This window comes from Bombina bombina, chromosome 3 (assembly GCF_027579735.1).
Source record: "Bombina bombina isolate aBomBom1 chromosome 3, aBomBom1.pri, whole genome shotgun sequence".
Classification (NCBI taxonomy): Eukaryota; Metazoa; Chordata; class Amphibia; order Anura; family Bombinatoridae; genus Bombina; species Bombina bombina.
In genome coordinates, this window is record NC_069501.1 from 214,042,111 (window position 1) to 214,067,879 (window position 25,769).

A 25,769-nucleotide genomic window follows, 5' to 3' on the forward strand; every position below is an offset into this window, starting at 1 on the left:
CAAGGCTAAATAAGTGTTAATTCAATCGATTTAGCCCAAAAAAAGTCTACAGTTTAAATAAGCCCTTGTGAAGCCCTTATTTACAATCGTAATAAACATGGCTTACCGGATCCCATAGGGAAAATGACAGCTTCCAGCATTACATCGTCTTGTTAGAATGTGTCATACCTCAAGCAGCAAGAGACTGCAAACTGTTCCCCCAACTGAAGTTAATTGCTCTCAACAGTCCTGTGTGGAACAGCCATGGATTTTAGTTACGGTTGCTAAAATCATTTTCCTCATACAAACAGAATTCTTCATCTCTTTTCTGTTTCTGAGTAAATAGTACGTACCAGCACTATTTGAAAATAACAAACTCTTGATTGAATAATGAAAAACTACAGTTAAACACTAAAAAACTCTAAGCCATCTCCGTGGAGATGTTGCCTGTACAACGGCAAAGAGAATGACTGGGGTAGGCGGAGCCTAGGAGGGATCATGTGACCAGCTTTGCTGGGCTCTTTGCCATTTCCTGTTGGGGAAGAGAATATCCCACAAGTAAGGATGACGCCGTGGACCGGACACACCTATGTTGGAGAAATAAATCCTAAGCTACAATGTAACTATTAGTTATATTGTAGCTAGTTTAGGGTTTATTTTATAGGTAAGTATTTAGTTTTAAATAGGAATAATTTAGGTAATGATAGTAATTTTCTTTAGATCTATTTAAATTATATTTAAGTTAGGGGGTGTTAGGGTTAGACTTAGATTTAGTGGTTAATAACTTTAATATAGTGGCAGCGATGTTGGGGGCGGCAGATTAGGGTTTAATAAGTGTAGGTAGGTTGCGGCCACATTGGGGGCGGCAGATTAGGGGTTAATAAATATAATGTAGGTGTCGGCGATGTTGGGGCGGCAGATTAGGGGTTAATAAATATAATGTAGGTGTCGGCGATGTTGGGGCAGCAGATTAGTGGTTCATAAATATAATGTAGGTGGCGGCGGTGTCCGGAGCGGCAGATTAGGGGTTAAAAAGTTTATTATAGTGTTTTTGCGATGCAGGAGGGCCTCGGTTTAGGGGTTAATAGGTAGTTTATGGGTGTTAGTGTACTTTTTAGCACTTTAGTTATGAGTTTTATGTTACGGCATTGTACCATAAAACTCTTAACTACTGACTTTAGGATCTTGACAGGGTAGGGTGTACCGCTCACCTTTTGGCCTCCCAGGACAGACTCGTAATATCAGCACTATGGAAGTCCAATAGAAAAAAGACTTTACAAAGTTTACGTAAGTCGTTTTGCGGTAAGGCCAAAAAAAGTGTGCGGTGACCCTAAACCTTCAAGACTCGTAATACCAGCGGGCGTAAAAAAGCAGCGTTAGGACCTCTTAATGCTGCTTTTTTACCCTAACGCACAACTCGTAATCTAGCCGATAGATAGGCATCCTACAAGTCTATCGAACTACCCTTCAAACTACTAGCTGCTGACCAAGTCCAATGACAATCCTCGAGCCTCAAAAGAAAAAGGCCAAAACGCTCACTCGGCAGGAAGAAGGCGCTAAGCCCTCCAACTCTCCACCACATGGGGAGGAACTCTAGGGTCCGACAATACCAGACGCCATAGAAAATGACGTAGTGGAAACTTCACTGACCCAGTCATCCAAATTGAAGGCTATAAGGACTGAGACAATCCTTCCTGCCTTGTAGACCCACAGGTCCTCTAGAATGCTTAGTTGAATGTGAAACAAATGATAACATGAGCACTCGGCCCCTTGACTGGACCCGGATAATATAAGGCAACCTGTAGGTTAACGCACAACACTCAGGGAAGGTACACGAGCAGGGAACTGTACAGGTCCTCCCTAAGGTGATAGACCTGGGACAATAGGGCACAAGCACAAACGTGCATAAACGTCTGGACTCTGCAGACGAATAATCGCCAAAAATATGTGGATGCGAAAACATGCTGCAACCTCCAGGGTGGAACACACCACCCTGCATGGAGGAATAATCATAAACTGGGTTACCCACATGTGTATAAGTATGGAGGGGTAGGGAACTCGCCTCTCGGAGGACGGGACCCCCAGAGGCGGATGGTTCAGCTGTCCCTTGATTCCCCGAGCCCGAGGAACAAGGTGCTCTCATATGGCATATGTCAGCTGTAAGGAATCAGTCCAGGACTTAACCCAACTGTTAGAGTGATAAGATAAACACACGCTAGCACACTGAGAGGAACCCAGGACGAGAATAAAAAGAATAAAAGGCAATAATTATGCAGGAAAAGAAAAACTGTACTCACAGGTGTTGCAGGGTCACGTAGCGGTCTCAACTGAGATAAGGGAAGTACAAGGTAAAGAGACTTATGCAGGTTGAGGGTATACCACAAGAGTGGTCAGACAATGCAGAGGTCAGTAACAATGTAGAACAGGCAGAGGATGATCCGTTAGAGTGGTCAGGCAATGCAGAGGTCAATGTCCCTTTAAACAGGTTTAAAGACAAGGCAGAAGAGTGGTCAGGCAAAGCAATGGTCAATGTGCCTTTAAGCAGGTTTAAGTATAAGGCAGCAGAGTAGTCAGGCAAAGCAATGGTCAATGTCCCTTTAAGCAGATTTAAGGATCAGGTTGCAGAATAGTCAGGCAAGGCAAGGTTCAATATCCAGCAGACAGGATTTTAGGGATCAGACTAAAGAGTAGTCAGGCAAGGCAAGGGTCGATATCCAGCAGACAGATTTTAAATATAGGTAGAGAGCAGAAACTCACAGAGCCACAAACAGGAAAGAACACTGACAAACGGGCCCCAAAGAAAACTCCCGCCGGCATTTTGAAGCCAGTGACGAGAGGAGGCTGTGACGTATGGGGGCGTTTCCCAGGAAGGCCGCGTCACATTACTAGGCAACGTGGTAAGGACACAGATAAGATCCAGGAGCCGCAGTGACACGGTGATGAACGGATCGTGACAGCATACAGAACAAAACTGGTTAACATGTGTCAACGAGGCCAAATCCGGATTCTTCACCGGATGCAGAATCTAAATCTGAAATTAAAACAGTCTCAGCTTCAAAATCCTCCATAACTGGATAGAGGATATGCAAATATGGACTAAAGAAGTAAAACAAAAATGGCACCTGACACTCATAATGGCTGGGGCTTTCACCACCTCCTATGACCAGACCCCTGGGGACTAGAATTTCTCCTTCACCACACGGTCGGGAATGCGGAAATGGAATACGGATCGTAACCACGCCCGACCACAAGGTGAACCGTATAGTCCAAAAAAGTGCGCCCAACCATAAGGTCGCATCACTTCCAAAGGCCTCAATGTTCCAACCACGAGCCCAGTAAACACCACACATAAGCAGGTTGAATAACATAAACATGATTATAAACCCCCCTGTTCAATAACCCCCCTCAGGAGATATTAATCCTTGATTCAAAGATACTAAAGGAACTTCACTGAGACCCTTATGTAAGTTAGACCCGCAAGGTGGTAGCCTCTCGGGAACACATTTGTATTACAGTAAATTCATAAAGAAAGTAAAATGAAACAATCTTAATGGAATCTACGCCGTGGAACAGGAACACGGCCGATTGCTTGAGGAGCTGTTAATATGAGTCGAGATGGTTTCGCAGAAAGACTTTTCCTGCATCTCAGGACTCTAACTTTCATCCAAGCCCTCACTGAGAGACTGAAAGGATTACTTAAAACTCCTGTCCCAATGCCGGAAAACCTTTCCGAGATATCCATAGGAGTATATGACTCCTCGGCCAGATCGCCATATTTTACCCTACGCTTGCGCTTAGCAGAACGTGGTAAGGCAATAATCACCTTACAGACCGCCATTTGCAGTTGATCCGCAAAGTCTGACGGACAACGGATTTCCCCCTAAGGAGAAATAGACATGCCCTGGGGCGCTGCATGTGTACTCGGAGATGAATGTAGGAGACGCACCTCACGGGACGGGGAGCCCTCAGAGGTGGATGGCTCAGTAGTACTAGACATTCTCTTCTTTCGAGAAATCAAGATCTTATCAAGACAAGGGGAACATAGTTGAGCAGGCGGCTCTACCGGAACCTCCTTACAATAAACACAGGTACTAAACTTAGTTAAAAAAGGAGTACCCTCTAACGTGTCAGAGTCCTAGCTTGCGGCTTTATTGCGGACTAGTTATACTCCCGGAAGGAAACTAATGTTCCCCCCATTGCCAGAGCCTCATCTCACACATATTGCAGCAATGACACAATTAACAATATTATGTACCCCCCCCCCCCCGTTCATTAATCCCCTTACTAGGGATATTAACCCTTGATTCTATAAAGATAAGAGGCATTACACTGTGACCCTGTCTTCTGGGTTCTCATTATGTGTATAAAAATGAAACAATCTTACCAGAATCTACGCCGTGGAACAGGTACACGGCCTCTCAAGTGTAACAGTGTAATAGCATCGCTCCTGACATGGACTTGAGTGTAGGAAGCAGGCAGCGAAACTCGTCAACGCCGATTGCTTATGGAGCTATTAAAATGAGTTGGGATGGTTTCGCAGAAAGACTCTCCCTGCATCTCCGGACTCTAACATTCATCCATGCTCTCACTGAGAGGCTGACAGGACAACTTAAAACTCCAGTCCCATTCCGAAGAGTATTACCCTCCATAAGAGACTACTCTGAATCTTCTGACACTTCTCTGCCAACCTTCTGTGACGAAAGGCAAAGAATGACTGGGGGATGAGGGAAGTGGGGGAGGTATTTAAGCCTTTGGCTTGGGTGTCTTTGCCTCCTCCTGGTGGTCAGGTTCTTATTTCCCACAATGAATGAATGGACTCTCCTCCCCTTTAGATGGAAAATATAATTATTTACAATAAATTCTAGAGGTGTGTTTACAGGTTTATTTCTAAATTTGCTGCATCTAATTGATAGTATTTTAAACTGTATTATAAACATATTTAATTATTTTTAAAAATTACTATATTCCCATCCTGAATAAAAGTACTTTTTGTACTAAACACTGGTGAAGGAGTTTACCCACCATCAGAGATGCAGGAATTGTCCTTATCAGCCTGTGTGTTGTGCAAAATACAGTTAGTTTTAACATCAATTTAAACAGCTGTAATTTAACCTTTTCTATGCCAAATAAACATTCTTAACTTAATATGCATAGCAGATTTGTTTGGAGTTTAATGTCTCCTTAAATTATTATTACAGGCAAAAGATCATTCTGAAGAAATAACATGAATATTCACAAATGAAAAAGTAATCATGCAAAATCATTATTTAATGTTCTTCTAGTCGTGCTGCTTAAGACAAAATGACCTCCCCCCCACACACACACACAATCTACTCATTGCTCATGGGATATAGCATCCTTGTAATTCATTAGTATAAGTAACGTCATGGTTGCCAAGGAACAGCCAGTAAGTGCTAGTGGCGTTTCTGCAGATTTGTTACCGTTAATTAGTTGTAAAACAAAATTCCTATGAAGGTGGAGTACAGAGAGGAATCAAAAATGGGTCTGGTCTACTGGGTGTACATGTGTTGTGGAGTGAACAGAACATGCATTTCTTTGTCTGGCACATGTTGAGTGGGTCAATGCAACTAAATAAATAAAAAATACTCACTCTGCTCCAGTAGTATGATAGAGGGAATGTGGCAGGAGTTAATAGATTCAAAAAATAATTATATAACATTTTCTGTGCAGGGGGGAATTTTAACAATTGATTGGGAACTTAAACTCTGACAATAACGTAAGTAGGTTTTCTTACTGTAGAAAATGTATCTGTGTGAGCCTGGGATATTCAGACCTCACAATTACCCAGAATCCTGCCCTATTGTTAACAGTTATAGGTTAGGAGGTCTGCATGCTTTCCCGCTAGCAGGAACTGCCCCGTCCCAGAGAACACACCCTGACCTTACTCATTAAACACCTGCTGCCCACCCACAGAACACTGGTCCGAATATTTGCACATCCCTAGTAAATAATCTACAATAAACACAACCATCATCATGACTCTGAAATTGACAAGAAAGGCAAATGTAGTAGCTTTTCTTACTATTCTATTGTTGAACCATATTTCCTTTCTATTCCAGAATACCTAGGTAGACGCAGTGTGTATATATCTTAAGCACTATATGGCATCATTGTTTTAAAGGGACACTGAACCCAAACTTTTTTCTTCTGTGATTCAAATAGAGCATGCAATTTTAAGCAACTTTCTAATTTACTCCTATTATCAATTTTCTTCATTCTCTTGCTATTTTTATTTGAAAAAGAAGGCATCTAAGCTTTTTTTTTCTGGTTCAGAACCGTGGACAGCACTTTTTTATTGGTGGATGAATTTATCCACCAATCAGCAAGAACAACCCAGGTTGTTCACCAAAAATGGGCCGGCATCTAAACTTACATTCTTGCATTTCAAATAAAGATACCAAGAGAATGAAGACAATTTGATAATAGGAGTAAAATAGAAAGTTGCTCAAAACTGCAAGCTCTGTCTGAATCACGAATGAAAAAATTTGGGTTCAGTGTTCCTTTAAACAGTGTTGCCATTTAGTTCTTAAGACCTGTGCACACTCATGGGCCTACCTAGGTATGCTCTTATGGATAAGAGCTACATTTTAACAAATGATACAATTGAACAAAAGAAACAATTTCATAACAGAAGTAAACGGTTAGTTGTTTTTTTGTTTGTTTGCTTTTTAATAAACTGTATTCTCTTTTTTTATCTTGAAAGTTTAATATTGACTTTCATGTCCTTATAAGAGATTATGCACTTACAGCTGATATTAGAATGGAGCAATTAAAATGTAAATAGTAGCAATGATAGAAACCGGGGTAAAATGCTCAATCCACAACTCTCAGAGATCCAATGGTGGTAAAGCTCTCAGAGACCCGATGGTGGTAAAGCTCATGAGCTCTAGAGAGGAGTCAGCAACCTTGGGGCCCCAAAAGTTTTCGAACTACATTTCCCATGATGCTGAGACACTCTTTAGGCTGTCTAAGCATCATGGGAAAAGTAGTTCCAAAACATCTGGGGGCCCAAGGCTGCTGACCCCTGCTCTAGAGGACTATCCTGACCAAAAACTAAAGTAATTGCATAAACATATCCTAGTAGGATTCCAATTACTTGATTAAAACCTGTGTATTATTAGCTAGACATAAAAAACATCTTATATTAAGACAATAGGGACAATGTATAAGTGAGAAAAAAATAAAACCACCGATGAATGCAAATGAAAATTAGACTGTACCAGCTTCTGGAAGAGATGTCCCACAGTTGTCGTCTTGTCCCACTGCTGCACTTGCGGACACAAGTTATCATAGAATTCTTTATGAATTTCATATATGTCCTGGATCTTGTAAAAGATGGCATCTATTTGCTGCATGGTCAGTACAGGCTGGGATGTTGTGGCAGTGGCCTTGAGTGGTTTCATAGGCTGCAATATAAAGACAAAATGCTGATGGTCATTCTGCCCTTCTAAGCATTATTTTCATTCTGCACAAAAACACAATTTTTATTAATAGAGTGATCTACCCTAAGACCTATTTAGTGTAATTAATCTGTTTTTGGGATAACTTAAGTAACATTTAAAAGAGAAAATGTTATCGCAAAGTATTTTATTACCCCTACCTGGCTACTTCATAATGCCAACCGGCTGTCAAAATTTTATGTGGAGAACACTAATACATACAGGGAGTGCAGAATTATTAGGCAAATGAGTATTTTGACCACATCATCCTCTTTATGCATGTTGTCTTACTCCAAGCTGTATAGGCTCGAAAGCCTACTACCAATTAAGCATATTAGGTGATGTGCATCTCTGTAATGAGAAGGGGTGTGGTCTAATGACATCAACACCCTATATCAGGTGTGCATAATTATTAGGCAACTTCCTTTCCTTTGGCAAAATGGGTCAAAAGAAGGACTTGACAGGCTCAGAAAAGTCAAAAATAGTGAGATATCTTGCAGAGGGATGCAGCACTCTTAAAATTGCAAAGCTTCTGAAGCGTGATCATCGAACAATCAAGCGTTTCATTCAAAATAGTCAACAGGGTCGCAAGAAGCGTGTGGAAAAACCAAGGCGCAAAATAACTGCCCATGAACTGAGAAAAGTCAAGCGTGCAGCTGCCAAGATGCCACTTGCCACCAGTTTGGCCATATTTCAGAGCTGCAACATCACTGGAGTGCCCAAAAGCACAAGGTGTGCAATACTCAGAGACATGGCCAAGGTAAGAAAGGCTGAAAGACGACCACCACTGAACAAGACACACAAGCTGAAACGTCAAGACTGGGCCAAGAAATATCTCAAGACTGATTTTTCTAAGGTTTTATGGACTGATGAAATGAGAGTGAGTCTTGATGGGCCAGATGGATGGGCCCGTGGCTGGATTGGTAAAGGGCAGAGAGCTCCAGTCCGACTCAGACGCCAGCAAGGTGGAGGTGGAGTACTGGTTTGGGCTGGTATCATCAAAGATGAGCTTGTGGGGCCTTTTCGGGTTGAGGATGGAGTCAAGCTCAACTCCCAGTCCTACTGCCAGTTTCTGGAAGACACCTTCTTCAAGCAGTGGTACAGGAAGAAGTCTGCATCCTTCAAGAAAAACATGATTTTCATGCAGGACAATGCTACATCACACGCGTCCAAGTACTCCACAGCGTGGCTGGCAAGAAAGGGTATAAAAGAAGAAAATCTAATGACATGGCCTCCTTGTTCACCTGATCTGAACCCCATTGAGAACCTGTGGTCCATCATCAAATGTGAGATTTACAAGGAGGGAAAACAGTACACCTCTCTGAACAGTGTCTGGGAGGCTGTGGTTGCTGCTGCACGCAATGTTGATGGTGAACAGATCAAAACACTGACAGAATCCATGGATGGCAGGCTTTTGAGTGTCCTTGCAAAGAAAGGTGGCTATATTGGTCACTGATTTGTTTTTGTTTTGTTTTTGAATGTCAGAAATGTATATTTGTGAATGTTGAGATGTTATATTGGTTTCACTGGTAAAAATAAATAATTGAAATGGGTATATATTTGTTTTTTATTAAGTTGCCTAATAATTATGCACAGTAATAGTCACCTGCACACACAGATATCCCCCTAAAATAGCTATAACTAAAAACAAACTAAAAACTACTTCCAAAACTATTCAGCTTTGATATTAATGAGTTTTTTGGGTTCATTGAGAACATGGTTGTTGTTCAATAATAAAATTAATCCTCAAAAATACAACTTGCCTAATAATTCTGCACTCCCTGTATAAGCACAATAGGACACAAAACCATTACATCTCTACAGCTTTGCATCAAAAAAATAAATGATTTGAAATTGAATTTTATCAGATATTAATGCGCCAAATAAACTAACCAGTGCATATTAAAGGGACAGGAAAGCTCAAAAACTTAAATTATGCTTACCTGATAATTTTATTTTCTTCAGATGGAAAGAGGTTTATAGCGCCAGTCTATAAAGAAAGGCACAGCATACCCTTGCCAGAGCACAAGACAACCCCGGCCCTGAAGGTTGACCCTCTGAAGCCTCAGGGACAGTAATTTCCCCGGAGAGCTGAGCAGGCCATCCCATGCCTAAGGAGCCCCGGTTAACGGAACACGTACAATATCGTAAGCACATTTCTGGTAGTTGCAGATGCGCCAGCGCCATAATTATGGACATGCGAAAAACAGAATTTATGTTTACCTGATAAATTACTTTCTCCAACGGTGTGTCCGGTCCACGGCGTCATCCTTACTTGTGGGATATTCTCTTCCCCAACAGGAAATGGCAAAGAGCCCAGCAAAGCTGGTCACATGATCCCTCCTAGGCTCCGCCTACCCCAGTCATTCGACCGACGTTAAGGAGGAATATTTGCATAGGAGAAACCATATGATACCGTGGTGACTGTAGTTAAAGAAAATAAATTATCAGTCCTGATTAAAAAACCAGGGCGGGCCGTGGACCGGACACACCGTTGGAGAAAGTAATTTATCAGGTAAACATAAATTCTGTTTTCTCCAACATAGGTGTGTCCGGTCCACGGCGTCATCCTTACTTGTGGGAACCAATACCAAAGCTTTAGGACACGGATGAAGGGAGGGAGCAAATCAGGTCACCTAAATGGAAGGCACCACGGCTTGCAAAACCTTTCTCCCAAAAATAGCCTCAGAAGAAGCAAAAGTATCAAACTTGTAAAATTTGGTAAAAGTGTGCAGTGAAGACCAAGTCGCTGCCCTACATATCTGATCAACAGAAGCCTCGTTCTTGAAGGCCCATGTGGAAGCCACAGCCCTAGTGGAAGGAGCTGTGATCCTTTCAGGAGGCTGCCGTCCGGCAGTCTCGTAAGCCAATCTGATGATGCTTTTAATCCAAAAAGAGAGAGAGGTAGAAGTTGCTTTTTGACCTCTCCTTTTACCAGAATAAACAACAAACAAGGAAGATGTTTGTCTAAAATCCTTTGTAGCATCTAAATAGAATTTTAGAGCGCGAACAACATCCAAATTGTGCAACAAACGTTCCTTCTTCGAAACTGGTTTCGGACACAGAGAAGGCACGACTATCTCCTGGTTAATGTTTTTGTTAGAAACAACTTTTGGAAGAAAACCAGGTTTAGTACGTAAAACCACCTTATCTGCATGGAACACCAGATAAGGAGGAGAACACTGCAGAGCAGATAATTCTGAAACTCTTCTAGCAGAAGAAATTGCAACCAAAAACAAAACTTTCCAAGATAATAACTTAATATCAACGGAATGTAAGGGTTCAAACGGAACCCCCTGAAGAACTGAAAGAACTAAGTTGAGACTCCAAGGAGGAGTCAAAGGTTTGTAAACAGGCTTGATTCTAACCAGAGCCTGAACAAAGGCTTGAACATCTGGCACAGCTGCCAGCTTTTTGTGAAGTAACACAGACAAGGCAGAAATCTGTCCCATCAAGGAACTTGCAGATAATCCGTTTTCCAATCCTTCTCGAAGGAAGGATAGAATCTTAGGAATCTTAACCTTGTCCCAAGGGAATCCTTTAGATTCACACCAACAGATATATTTTTTCCAAATTTTGTGGTAAATTTTTCTAGTTACAGGCTTTCTGGCCTGAACAAGAGTATCAATAACAGAATCTGAGAACCCTCGCTTTGAGAAGATCAAGCGTTCAATCTCCAAGCAGTCAGCTGGAGTGGGACCAGATTCGGATGTTCGAACGGACCTTGAACAAGAAGGTCTCGTCTCAAAGGTAGCTTCCATGGTGGAGCCGATGACATATTCACCAGATCTGCATACCAAATCCTGCGTGGCCACGCAGGAGCTATCAAGATCACCGACGCCCTCTCCTGATTGATCCTGGCTACCAGCCTGGGGATGAGAGGGAACGGCGGGAATACATAAGCTAGTTTGAAGGTCCAAGGTGCTACTAGTGCATCTACTAGAGTCGCCTTGGGATCCCTGGATCTGGACCCGTAGCAAGGAACCTTGAAGTTCTGACGAGAGGCCATCAGATCCATGTCTGGAATGCCCCACAGTTGAGTGATTTGGGCAAAGATTTCCGGATGGAGTTCCCACTCCCCCGGATGCAATGTCTGACGACTCAGAAAATCCGCTTCCCAATTTTCCACTCCTGGGATGTGGATTGCAGACAGGTGGCAGGAGCGAGTCTCCGCCCATTGAATGATTTTGGTCACTTCTTCCATCGCCAGGGAACTCCTTGTTCCCCCCTGATGGTTGATGTACGCAACAGTCGTCATGTTGTCTGATTGAAACCGTATGAACTTGGCCCTCGCTAGCTGAGGCCAAGCCTTGAGAGCATTGAATATCGCTCTCAGTTCCAGAATATTTATCGGTAGAAGAGATTCTTCCCGAGACCAAAGACCCTGAGCTTTCAGGGATCCCCAGACCGCGCCCCAGCCCATCAGACTGGCGTCGGTCGTGACAATGACCCACTCTGGTCTGCGGGAGGTCACCCCTTGTGACAGGTTGTCCATGGACAGCCACCAACGGAGTGAGTCTCTGGTCCTCTGATTTACTTGTATCTTCGGAGACAAGTCTGTATAGTCCCCATTCCACTGACTGAGCATACACAGTTGTAATGGTCTCAGATGAATGCGCGCAAAAGGAACTATGTCCATTGCCGCTACCATCAAACCTATCACTTCCATGCACTGCGCTATGGAAGGAAGAGGAACGGAATGAAGTATCCGACAAGAGTTTAGAAGTTTGGTTTTTCTGGTCTCTGTCAGAAAAATCCTCATTTCTAAGGAGTCTATTATTGTTCCCAAGAAGGGAACTCTTGTCGACGGAGATAGAGAACTCTTTTCCACGTTCACTTTCCATTCGTGAGATCTGAGAAAGGCCAGGACTATGTCCGTGTGAGCCTTTGCTTGAGGAAGGGACGACGCTTGAATCAGAATGTCGTCCAAGTAAGGTACTACAGCAATGCCCCTTGGTCTTAGCACCGCCAGAAGGGACCCTAGTACCTTTGTGAAAATCCTTGGAGCAGTGGCTAATCCGAAAGGAAGCGCCACGAACTGGTAATGCTTGTCCAGGAATGCGAACCTTAGGAACCGATGATGTTCCTTGTGGACAGGAATATGTAGATACGCATCCTTTAAATCCACCGTGGTCAAGAATTGACCTTCCTGGATGGAAGGATTGTTCGAATGGTTTCCATTTTGGACGATTCTAAGCCATCTCCGTGGAGATGTTGCCTGTACAACGGCAAAGAGAATGACTGGGGTAGGCGGAGCCTAGGAGGGATCATGTGACCAGCTTTGCTGGGCTCTTTGCCATTTCCTGTTGGGGAAGAGAATATCCCACAAGTAAGGATGACGCCGTGGACCGGACACACCTATGTTGGAGAAACGTGTCATAACCTCCAGAGGGAAAATCTGGATTACCTGCATGCGTAGTAGGAGTTGGTGGTAGGGAACTGAACCCCCAGAGACTGATGGCTCAGTGGCTGCTTGATTCCCTGATCCCGAGGAATTGAGCACTCTAAAACGGCATTCAGACCGTAACTAAAGGGCATGTAGTATCACCTGGTCCAATTCGTATTCCTCACAAGAAACAGAATCTGAGTCAGAGATGTGCGTCTCCACAATATCAGAATCCTCCATAACTGGGATACTGAATACAAAAAAACAGACCAAATAAGAAAATGTAAACGGCACCTGACACCCACAATGGCTGGGGCACTCACCACCTCCTATGAATTAGACACCAGCGGACCAGAATTTTTCCGTCGCCACACGGTCAGGAATGCGGAAATGGAGAGCCAAAACGTGAACCACGCCTGGTCACCAGGTACATCGTGCAGTCCAGAAAAAGTGCGCTCAACTGTAAAGGCTGCGTCACTTCAAAAGGCTGTTATGTTGCATAAGCCATGAGCCTAAGTAACACTACACATAAGCAGGTCGAATCACATAACAAACATGATTTAAACCCCCCTCAGGAAATATTAACCCTCGATTCCAAAATACAAAAGGAGCCTCACTGAGACCCTGAGTTACAGTTAGTCCCGCAAAGTGGTAGCCTCTCGGGAAAACATTTGTATTACAATACAATCATAATGAAAGTAAATGAAACTATCTTACCGGAATCTACGCCGTGGAACAGGAACATGGCCCTTCAAGTGTGACCGATAGTAGCATCACATCTACCATGGACTTGAGAGAAGAAAGCAGGCAGCAAAACTTGTCAACGCTGATTGCTTATGGAGCTGTTAATATGAGTTGAGATGGTTTAGCAGAAAGACTCTCCCTGCATCTCCGGACTCTAACTTTCATCCATGCTCTCAATGAGAGGACTACTTAAAACTTCAGTCTCATGCCGAAGAGTACTACCCTCCATAAGAGACTATCGAAAACGTCTGACACTTCTCTGCCAACCTCCTGGGACGAAAGGCAAAGAATGACTGGGGAATGAGGGGATTGGGGGAGGAATTTAAGCCTTTGGATGGGGTGTCTTTGCCTCCTCCTGGTGGCCAGGTTCTGAATTCCCAAAAGTAATGAATGCAGCTGTGGACTCTTTCCATTTATGAAGAAAATTTTAATTCATGGTTTGAATAGAACATACAGTTTTAAACAACTTTCCAATTTACTTCTATTATCAAATTTGATTTATTTTCTTGTTATCCTTTGCTGAAGGAACAGCATTGCACTACTGGCAGCTAGCTGAACACATCTAGTTAGCCAATCACAAGAGACAAATGTGTGCAGGCACCAATCAGCATCTATTAATTTTCAACAAGGGATTACAACAGAACAAAGCACATATGAAAATAGAAGTGAATTTAAAAGTGTCTTAAAATTACAAGCTTTATCTGAATCATGCAAGTTTAATTCTGATCCTATCCCTGTCTGGTTTGAGAAAAAATGTCAGTTGTAGAACATGAAATATGGTTTTATGGATTGTGTGTGTGTGTGTGTGTGTCAGTCAATGAGTGATATACAACTGTACACATAAACTACTGAGCCATAAAACTGCTATATGAGTTGTGCCTGGAAGCTAGAGGCACTAAAACAGCAATATCAGCATTGTCTGTGAGCAATAACATATTCATGGGTTATGTAAGAAAACAAGTGAGTATTAATACAGGTGTTTGAGTACTGTCTGCAGCCCAGAAAGCACTAATAAATTGTACTATATCAGCCATGTCTGGGAGAATATGGCAGCCAAATAAGACTAAAAGAGTTGAATCAGTCTGGAAGGCATAAGTCATTATTATAGCAGTATCAGGTGTGTATTACAGCCAGTGAGCACTAATAAAGTTGTATGCGTTGTGCACGGAATTTAATGAGCACGGAATTCAATGAGCACTAATAAAGTTGTATGAGTTGTGCATGGAATTCAATGAGCACTAATAAAGTTGTATGAGTTGTGCACGGAATTCAATGAGCACTAATAAAGTTGTATGAGTTGTGCACGTAATTCAATGAGCACTAATAAAGTTGTATGAGTTGTGCACGTAATTCAATGAGCACTAATAAAGTTGTATGAGTTGTGCACGTAATTCAATGAGCACTAATAAAGTTGTATGAGTTGTGCACGTAATTCAATGAGCACTAATAAAGTTGTATGAGTTGTGCACGGAATTCAATGAGCACTAATAAAGTTGTATGAGTTGTGCACGGAATTCAATGAGCACTAATAAAGTTGTATGAGTTGTGCACGTAATTCAATGAGCACTAATAAAGTTGTATGAGTTGTGCACGTAATTCAATGAGCACTAATAAAGTTGTATGAGTTGTGCACGGAATTCAATGAGCACTAATAAAGTTGTATGAGTTGTGCACGGAATTCAATGAGCACTAATAAAGTTGTACGACTTGTGCATGGAATTCAATGAGCACTAATAAAGTTGTATGAGTTGTGCACAGAATTCCATGAGCACTAATAAAGTTGTATGAGTTGTGCACGGAATTTAATGAGCACTAATAAAGTTGTATGAGTTGTGCACGGAATTTAATGAGCACTAATAAAGTTGTATGAGTTGTGCACAGAATTCCATGAGCACTAATAAAGTTGTATGAGTTGTGCACGGAATTTAATGAGCACTAATAAAGTTGTATGAGTTGTGCACGGAATTCACTAACAAAGGTGTATAAGCTGTGTGTGTCGGAATCCTGTAAACACTAATACAGTGGTACGTCTAAACCAGAGAACACTAACAGAGCTGTCAATCCCTGAATATTAATAGAGCCGGAAGATCTGTCTTCAAGCATTCATCTTCCTGCGTGTTTTACACTTATTATTCACATTAATCAGGTATGTTAAATTAAACACTTCCCAGCTGAGCTATTTCAGAGCTCTGTGCTGAAGCTGGTTTTGCACTTTTGTGCTTGTTGAATTTAGAGTAAATTCATATGTTTATGTAAGTTACCCATACAAATCAAATTATTTTAGCAGCCAATCCTGTACCCTCGTAAAATATCTCTATGTTACAAATATACCCCCAAAATGGCCAAACACACCACTACCCAATATGCAAAATAAAGAAGCTATTTTTAAAGGAACAGTAAACTCCTTCAGATTTATATATAAAATCTTTAGTTATGCATAATGAAAGAATGTTGCAATATATTGGCATTATTTATTTTGCCCCTTTTCATGCAAAGTAGCTCTGAAAGTAGAGCAATTTCTAACTATCAAACCTTGAAATGCACCTGCTGAATTATCAAGGCTATAACCCTGCTACATATCTGTCCCTAATTGGCTTTAGCTAATAGCAGCAAAACAATTCACTTTATAGCAACTTTGTGACTGTGGCTAACCTTGTTGTCTGCAGACTAAGGGGCATATTTATCAAGCTCCGTATGAAGGCTCGCTGCTCCATAACCTGTCCGCCTGTTTTGAGGCGGCGGACAGAAATTGCCAGAAATCAACCCAATCGAGTACGATCAGGTTGATTGACACCCCCTGCTAGCGGATGATTGGCCGCAAATCCAGGGTGCAATGATAAATGCAGACAGCGTATGCTGTCAGCATTTATTGATGTGCAGTGGACATGATCTGCAATAGCATCATAAATAGGCCCCTAAAGCCCAGATTGGTTCCTCTAAAAAAGCAAAATAGTGGGTGGATTTTGGCTATTAAAATAAAAAAAGTAAAAAGCTGTTAATTTGTTTTGAAAACATTAAAGGGACAGTAAAGTCATAATTAGACATTAATGATTCAGACAGAGCATACAATTTTAAACAAGTTTCCAATTTACTTCTATTATTTAAATTGCTTCTTTCTCTTGTTATCATTTGCTGAAGTGTTTATCTAGGTAAGCTCAGGAGCAGCAAATAACGTAGGTTCTAGCTGCTGATTGGTGACTGCATATATACACTGATTGTCATTGGCTCACCCACGTGTTCAGTTAGCAACCAGTAGTGCATTGCTGCTCCTTCAACAAATGATACCAAGAGAAAGAAGCAAATTTGATAATAGAAGTAGAAGTAAGAAGTTGTTTAAAATTGTATGTTCTACCTAAATCATGAATGAAAAATGTTGGGTTTCATTTCCCTTTAAGACTTGGCTGATATATTATTCAATAGCAATACAAAGGAAAGTTCTTTTAATTGCAAGGTGTTTTTTTGTCCCTTTAATGTCATTTTCATAGTGTAAATGGTAAATTACATGACAGTCAATGCTTTAGACATTTTGCAATCAAACATCATAATTCAACATTTATCAGTAGGATTATATAGCTACAGTTCCCAACAAAAAACTATTAACATGTGATAGTCACTTTGTACCTTGCAAAAATAATAAATAAATTACAAAACAAATTGTAATTGAAAAATCAACCATAAAATATTAATTCATTTGAAATTCTAATTTCAAAGAGGGGTGAGAACTTGTTTTTAACAAACCAAAACCCCCCACTAAACCTATAATTTTACTTGCACTAGAAAATCATTATAGATCATAAAAAGTCACCTATTTTCCCACTCATCTATGCATTCAGCTTATTAGGATACCTGTAAATGTATAAGTACTCTAAGAAAGAAGAATATATAAGCCTTGACACAAACAGGAGGCAGCTAGCAGTTCATATAAGGTGACATTATTGCTATGATGATCACATGACAACTACAGGGACATGAAATCCTTTTTTTAAATGGAGAGGCACCCACTCATTATAAATGTGGTTAATTATGTTATATAATTATGGTCAGAATGTTGATAATGGCTTCTTCAGAGTCACCAGACATCCCCACCCCCACAAAATAAATAAATAAGACCAATAACATGAGGCATTTGCCATATTGATGACACATATGCTGTCTTTAGGTGACAGAGGTTACTTTAATGTATCTACCACCAGTCACACTGTTTGTTCTGATAATCAATGTATTGATACTTCTTTTATTGGAAGAACGGTTTAAAGCAAACAGCTCTACCTCTGTCAGGTGCCTCCAAGGGCCATTATACTTGAAAAATTTAATTTTAGAATTCGTTAAAACATGTAATTTTAAGACTAATAACCCTGCCCTATGTGTTTAACCCCCGCAAAGGGGTTAAAACACACAGTAGAAGTACTGCTCTGGACCTGCAGAGTGCTGCTGGTCCCAAACGGAAGCTGCCACTGACCCAAGTCAGCATTGCTAGTTGCACTAACAAATTAGAGCATGTAATTGTATGACTATAATGGCCCTTTAAAGGGACACTGAATCCAAATTTTTTCTTTCATGATTCAGATAGAACATGCAATTTCTAATTTATTCCTATTATCAATTTTTCTTCGTTCTCTTGCTATCTTTATTTGGGAAAGAAGGCATCTAAGCTTTTTGTTTGGTTTAGAACTCTGGACAGCACTTTTTTATTGGTGGATGAATTTATCCACCAATCAGCAAGGACAACATAGGTTGTTCACCAAAAATGGGCCGGCATCTAAACTTACATTCTTGCATTTCAAATAAAGGGCTTAGCAATTAGCATATGGGTCTACGTAGGTTTAGCTTTTAACAAAGAATACCAAGAGAACAAAGAAAATTTAATGATAAAAGTAAATTGGAAAGTTGTTTAAAATTGCATGCCCTATCTGAATCTCTTGTATTGCCTTAAATGGACAGTCAAGCCAAATTTGATAATAGGGCATGCAATTTTAAACACCAACTATGTAGGCAGGTTCATATGTTCATTTCTAAGACGTTGAAGTGCATCTTAATCTCAGTGCATTTTGACAGTTTTTGACAGACACTGCTAGTTCATGTGTGCCATATAGTTAACATTGTGCTCAATCCCTTGGAGTTATTTAAGAGTCAGCACTGATGGACTAAAATGCAAGTCTGTCAAAAGAACTGAGATAAGGGGGCAGCCTGCAGAGGCTTAGATACAAGGTAATCACAGAGGTAAAAAGTGTATTAATATAACCATGTTGGTTATGCAAAACTGGGGAATGGGAAATAAAGGGATTATTTATCTTTTTTAAACAATAAAAATTCTGATGTGGTCTGTCCCTTTAAGGAGGTTTAGCACTGATTGCATTTGGTTACTATTGCAAATAATTATTTTCCCACCATGATTGTTGATGCAAAACTGCTAATCCACATTTTAAAAGCATGTGACACCATAGAAAATGAGGGAGGGAGGGAGAGGAAAAGTAATCAAAAATCTTGCATAAATTGCCTTAAAGTATTAACCCAAACCTCCCTGGGAGAAAGTGAAAAAAAGTTTTTTAGAAGTATTTTACAGCAAAAGGCTGCAAAATAAATAATGAATGTATATTGCAATAATGTTTCATTTGCAATAATGAAACATTGTATGTGTTGTTGAAATGTTAAGTTTAATGGTCCTTTAAGGTTTATAAAAAGTGATATACAATAGACTAAATGGCCACACACCTTGTTAAAGGTTAAATAAACTGATGTGCAGTATATATAAACTGTATTACCAAATGTATGCGGACACCTGACCATCACACCTATATGAGCTTGTTGGATGTCCCATTCTAAAACCATGGGCATTAATATGGAATTTCCCCGTTTTGCAGCTACACCACCATTAACTCTTCTGGGAAGGGTTTTCAGAAGATTTTGGAGTGTGTCTGTAGGAGTTTGTGTCCATTCACCAAAAACAGGATTTGTGAGGTCAGGCTCTGATGAGAAGGTCTGTCTTACAATCTGTGTTCCAATTCATCCCAAAGGTGTTCAGTGAGGTTGAGATGAGGGCTCTGTGCCGGCAACTCGAGTTCCTCCACATCAAACTCATCAAAACATGTCTACATGGACCTCGCTTTATGCACAGGGGCACAATCATGCTGAAAAAGGAAAGGGTTTTCTCCAAACACTTAAGATGTGTTCAGCTAGCTCTCGGTAGTGCATTTCTGCTCCTTCAGCAAAGGATATCAAGGGAATGAAGCAAATTTTATAATAGAAGTAAATTGGAAAGTTGCTTAGAATTATAGGTTTTATCTGAATTATGAAAGAAAAAAAAAATGGTTTCATGTCCCTTTAAAGGGGCCTCGCCTAAACCTTTAAAATAGCCCCTGGCCATTTTCCCTCCTCCACCAAACTTTACAGCAGACACTATGAATTCTGGTAGGTAGCATTCCCTGGCATCTGCCACACATCAGACTGATAGATACTGAAGGGTGATTCATCACTCAAGAGAACACGTTTACACTGCTCCAGAGTCCAGTGGCAGCCTGCTTTACATCAGTCCAGTCGACTCTCATGGATGTTGATGTGAGGATTGTGTATAGCTGCTCAGCCATGGAAACCCATCTTACCAAGCTCCCGATACAGAGCTCATGTGCTGTTGTTTTCAGAGGCAGTTTGTAATTAGTGGATGATTTGTACATGATACACATGCTTCAGCACTTGCCAGTCCTGCCCTGTGAGTTTGCAGGGTCTACCATTTTGTGGCTGAGCTGTTGTTGCTAAACGCTTTCAGTTCACAATATTAGGTTTTCAGTTGGCCTAGGCAGATTTAGAAGGGCAGAAATGTCATGAACTGACTTGTATTATCATATGACTTGTTTCATATGACAGTGACACATTTAAAGTAACTGAGCTGTTCAGTATGACCCACTGTACCACGAAGGTTTGTCTATAGAGATCTCATGCACCTGTTATCAATGAGTGCAGCTGAAACCTGGACTCATAATTAGTAGTGGTATCCACATACTTTTGGTCATATATTGTATGGAAAGTGTTTTTTATTCAGATTATGAAATCTATGAATACCACTGCATGAAAAAAACATAACTTTTACATTCTACTGAAATTGTGTGTAAGTGTATGAATGTATATATTGTATATAAATATATATATATATATATAACGTATATACACATACACAAACATATACATACTGTACATACAAACACACACATATACATATACATACTGTACATACAAACACACACACACATATATATATACATATATATATAACGTATATACACATACACACATATAAATACAAACACACACACATATATATATATATATAGTATATATATATATATATGTGTATATACACACACATATACATACTGTACATACAAACACACACACACACATATATATATATAACGTATATACACATACACACACATATACATACTGTACATACAAACACACACACACATATACATATATATATATATATATATATATATAACACGTATATACACATACACATACATATACATACAAACACACACACACATATATATATATATATATACAGTATATATATATATATATATATATATATATATATATATGTGTATATATACACACACATATACATACTGTACATACAAACACACACACACATATATATATATATATATAATGTATATACACATACACACACATATACATACTGTACATACAAACACACACACATATATATATAACGTATATACACATACACACACATATACATACTGTACATACAAACACACACATATATACATACTGTACATACAAACACACACACATATATATATATATATATATATAACGTATATACACATACACACACATATACATACTGTACATACAAACACACACACACATATATATATATATAACGTATATACACATACACACATATATACATACTGTACATACAAATACACACACATATATATATATATATATATATATATATATGTGTGTGTGTGTGTGTATATACACATACATATACATACCCACATTCATAATTGTTTCACGTTACAGTAATTGAATTCCTTCTAAGTTTTACAGTAGGGAATTTGCTCTTATGTAAAATTAAATAGTTTACTATATTAAAAATGCTGGCCTCACTGTAGTAACTCAATGCAACAAAAGTCAGTACAGTTCATTACTGAGATTCTTTTGATGACAGACTCAAGCCTCTTCGGCATGGAGGATACCAGTGTTACACAAATTTCTGGAGAGCTGTTCTGCCATTCTTCAGAGACTATTTTTGTTTAGCTGCTCTGTGCTGGAGGGGTCGTGTTGCTCTACCTTTCTCTTTAAAATACCCCAAATATGTTCTATTGGATTTAAGTCAGGCGACACATTTGGCCAGGTCATTGTTTTCACTTTTTTTTATTCTTTAGAAACTCTTGTCATTTTGGCAGTGTGCTTTAGATCATTATAGTCATCTTCTGCTAAGCTTCTGGAGAATGGGAGTCACCTTGTAAGCCAGTATATTAAAAGGCATTCATGATGGTGCCATCTATACATGTCATCTCCTCAACACCTTTTGCACTCATGCAGCCCCATACCATCACACCCCCACCTCCGTGCTTCACTGTTAGGACAATGCATTCACTGCAATATTCCTGGCCAGGTTCACGTAGGGTTGCCACCTCAGCCATGTTTTCCTGGACACTTATGAGTTACACATGCTGCAGGATGTACAGGAAAGAACATGCGTTGTGTTTCTGGACAGCTCTATCCATATTTCTCCCTGCACACCCTGCAGCATGTGTAACTCATAAGTGTCCAGGAAAACATGGCTGAGGTGGCAACCCTAGGTTCCTGCCAAACATGCCAAACCGAACAAATTTATCTTGGTCTTATCTGACCAACGAATGTGCTCCCAATATTCATCAGGCTTCTTTTTACGCTGTTTAGCAATGTGAAATCTTTCACTTTTGTGCCTAAGAGCAAGAAAGGTTCTTTTTCTTGGAGGCCATCAATAGAGGTTGACATTATGCAATGTCCTTCACACTTTGAAAACTGGCACAGAAACTCCAATTTTCATTGATAACTCCTGAGCAAAGTCTGAAGAACTTCCTCATCTGTTTTTCAGAGCTAGATTGTGCAAGTAGCGTACTGTCCGTGGCGTCATTTTAGGAGTATGAACATTATGGCTCTGATTAGTGGTACTATGGCACATCCTATACCGACTGATTAGCGTTGCAATTCTGTTTCGACAAATTTTTAGTTGATCTTCCTGTATCACTTTCCATGTTTATGAAGTCTCACAATTAGATTTTTTAATTCCTCTGGCAATTCTTTTCCATGCGGAGCCATTATGCAAGCATGCAGATAGACTCGGCCCAAAGGGTCCAACATTGAGAAAGTTCTAGTGTTCACAAGTCATTTTATAACCATGTTCATATAATTAGGCTAATTGGAAATAACAGGTGTGCTCAATTTTGTTTCAGTGATCTATGTTGTGTGTCAGTGATTACAGGTGTATTCACTTTTGTTGCATTGATTTTCTACTTTGGGGCCTGTATTTTCAAAATAGTCTTTGTAAACTATTTGTTTTTGATTAATTATTAAGTGGATATGGATATATATATATATATATATATATATATATATATATATATATATATATATATAGATATAGATATAGATATAATCCTAAATCACTATTTGTGGTATTTTTTTTACCATTTTATCTATCTGTCTAACTATTTATTTCTATACACACATATATAAATACATACAACACACATACATATACACCCAAAAGACACACACATACACACACTTAATAGAATGTAGACGTGATGTTTTATTTATGCAGTGATATTCATAGATTTCATAATCTGAACAAGAACACTTCTGCTTTCCTCCTCCTTTGGGGCTGCACATTTGCTTGTATTTTGTTGTAAGTAGAAAGAAATGTGCAGTTCATCATTACAGTTCTCCGGTAGTAAGCAGCACTCTGTTATATACAGTACATGACCCTCACAAATACTGAAGGTTTGAAAACACATTTACATATACAAATATTATGCAAAATATTACAAACGTTATTGCCAGCCTGCTGGAAGAAGAAATAAACAATACAGTTTTAACGCATTCTTATTACAGGCCAGGCCACTTTGCTATTATGGATTATTAAAGTGATGGTTAAGTTACCGTAATGACTACACGGTATAGCATTAAATTTATATAATAAACATAAGTTTAATTCATCAATGCTTACATTAATCAAGTTGTCACCTTTAAAAATCTATTCCTGCATGTCCTCAAATTCAACCCTTTTTTTTGGGGGGGTTATCGGTGGGTCACGTTTTTGACTAATCCAACGGAAATGTCGGCCGTTAGGAGGCAGTCACTTCACGTCATCCGCCCCTTTAGTCATAAGTACATGCGCTATTACATTTTTCAGAAGATGGGAAACCACTTGCGCTCCCGTGCGCATTTGGAAATAATGATCACAGATTAGCCACATGCGCAGTGGTTCGCAGCATCACCGATTAGCGCATGTGCAGTTAGGGACTGCAGCAAGAACAGGCATTTGAAAGACACAGAGCGGGTGGGAGCACTGAAGACGGAAGTAGGGCATGGGAGGAATCGTGAGCTAAGCGGTAGGGATTTTTAAATATAATTTTTATTAGAAAATATTGAAGTAATCGGAAACAAAACTTAGCGACTAGATTAGGTACATATGGAGAAATGCTAGGTTGTCTTGCATAATTTCAAACTTTACCTTCACTTTAAAGAAACATACAGCTTCTGGATCATAGTTCATGACCCAGACAGAGTGTACAATTTAAATTAATTCATATTACATTTGATAACAGAATTAAACAAGAAACTTTTTGTTTAATTGCATTCTCTAAAGGAATCATGAAAGAAAAAAATGAAAGAAAATGTATGCTTACCTGATACATTAATTTAATTCTTGGCAGTGAGAGTCCACAAATACATTCTTAACCTATGGGAATTACTCTACTTCGCCACCAGGAGGAGGCAAAGGCACCCCACACAAGGCTATGAATATCTCTCCCACTTCCCCTAGCCACTCAGTAGTTCAAGCTAAGGATAGGGAAAAGTGAATAGAAATACAAGGGGTACAGAGGCGCAAAAAAGACTGCCGCCAGTACATATTTAGCATCCGGGCGGGGTCATGGACTCTTACTGACAAGAATAAAATGAATTTATCAGGTAAGCATACATTTTATTTTCCTTCTATTAGCAGTGAGAGTCTACAAGACTATGGGACCTATGGGAAACCAATACCCAAGCTGTGGAGTAAATGTTTGGGAGGGAAAAATAGGGAAGGCAGTACTAATTACTAGGCGCCCCTGCTTGTAGAACCCTTCTCCCAAAGGAAGCCTTTGCTGAGGCGAAAAACATCAAATCTATAGAACTTTGTGAATGTGTGTAATGAAGACAAAGTTGCAACTGAGGACTTCTGCCCCTTGCGCTTACCAGTTTACAGGATGAAGATAGAACTTCAACGCTCTGACCACATCCAAATTATGTAACAGTCTCTCCTAAACTACCTTGGGTAGAAAGCCTAGTCGAGTCCTCAACACAGGATACGGAGGATATCAAATTAAGGCTGAAAATGTAGACAATGCAGAGGAAATAGCCAACAAGAAAACCACTTTCCAAGTGAGTAACTTAATATCAACATCATGCAGAGGCTCAAACTAAGACCTCTGAAGAACATTTAGCACTAAATTTAGGTTCCATTGAGGAGCAACAGGTTTGAAAACAGGTTGAATTCTGACCAAAGCTTGAAAAAACTCCTGAACATCAGGTAAACTAGCCAACTTCTGGTGAAACAAAACAGGAAGGGCAGAGATCTGACCCTTGATAGAACTGGCCGACAGACCCTTCTAAAGACTCTCGTAGAGAAACTGTAGGATATGCAGAGTCTCGCTGGTCACACCAGTGAAGATAAGTCCTCCAGACCTTGTAGTAGATGCATCTGGTGACAGGCTTGCGAGCCTGGATAAGAGTTATCAATCACCCTGTCAATCTCCAGGCAGTCAGCCTCAGAGTATCTAGGTTTTGATAAAAGAACAGAGTCAGCAGGTCCTGATGAAGAGGCAACCACCAAGGATGAGCAGACAACATCAGTAGTTCTGCATACCAAGTCCTGCGTGGCCAAGCAGAGGCTATCAGAATAGTTG

At 40.0% G+C, this 25,769-nt stretch overlaps 1 protein-coding gene across 3 annotated transcripts in view; it reads right to left on the bottom strand.

Moving 5' to 3' along the window:
• Window positions 1-25,769, bottom strand: part of ABR (ABR activator of RhoGEF and GTPase) — a 1,041,787-nt gene that overhangs the window by 293,514 nt on the left and 722,504 nt on the right. For all 3 annotated transcript variants that reach the window (XM_053706127.1, XM_053706128.1, XM_053706129.1), the window contains one exon: window positions 7,221-7,406. In XM_053706127.1, the coding sequence (XP_053562102.1) occupies window positions 7,221-7,406 (186 nt within the window). The remainder of the gene's footprint in view (window positions 1-7,220; window positions 7,407-25,769) is intronic.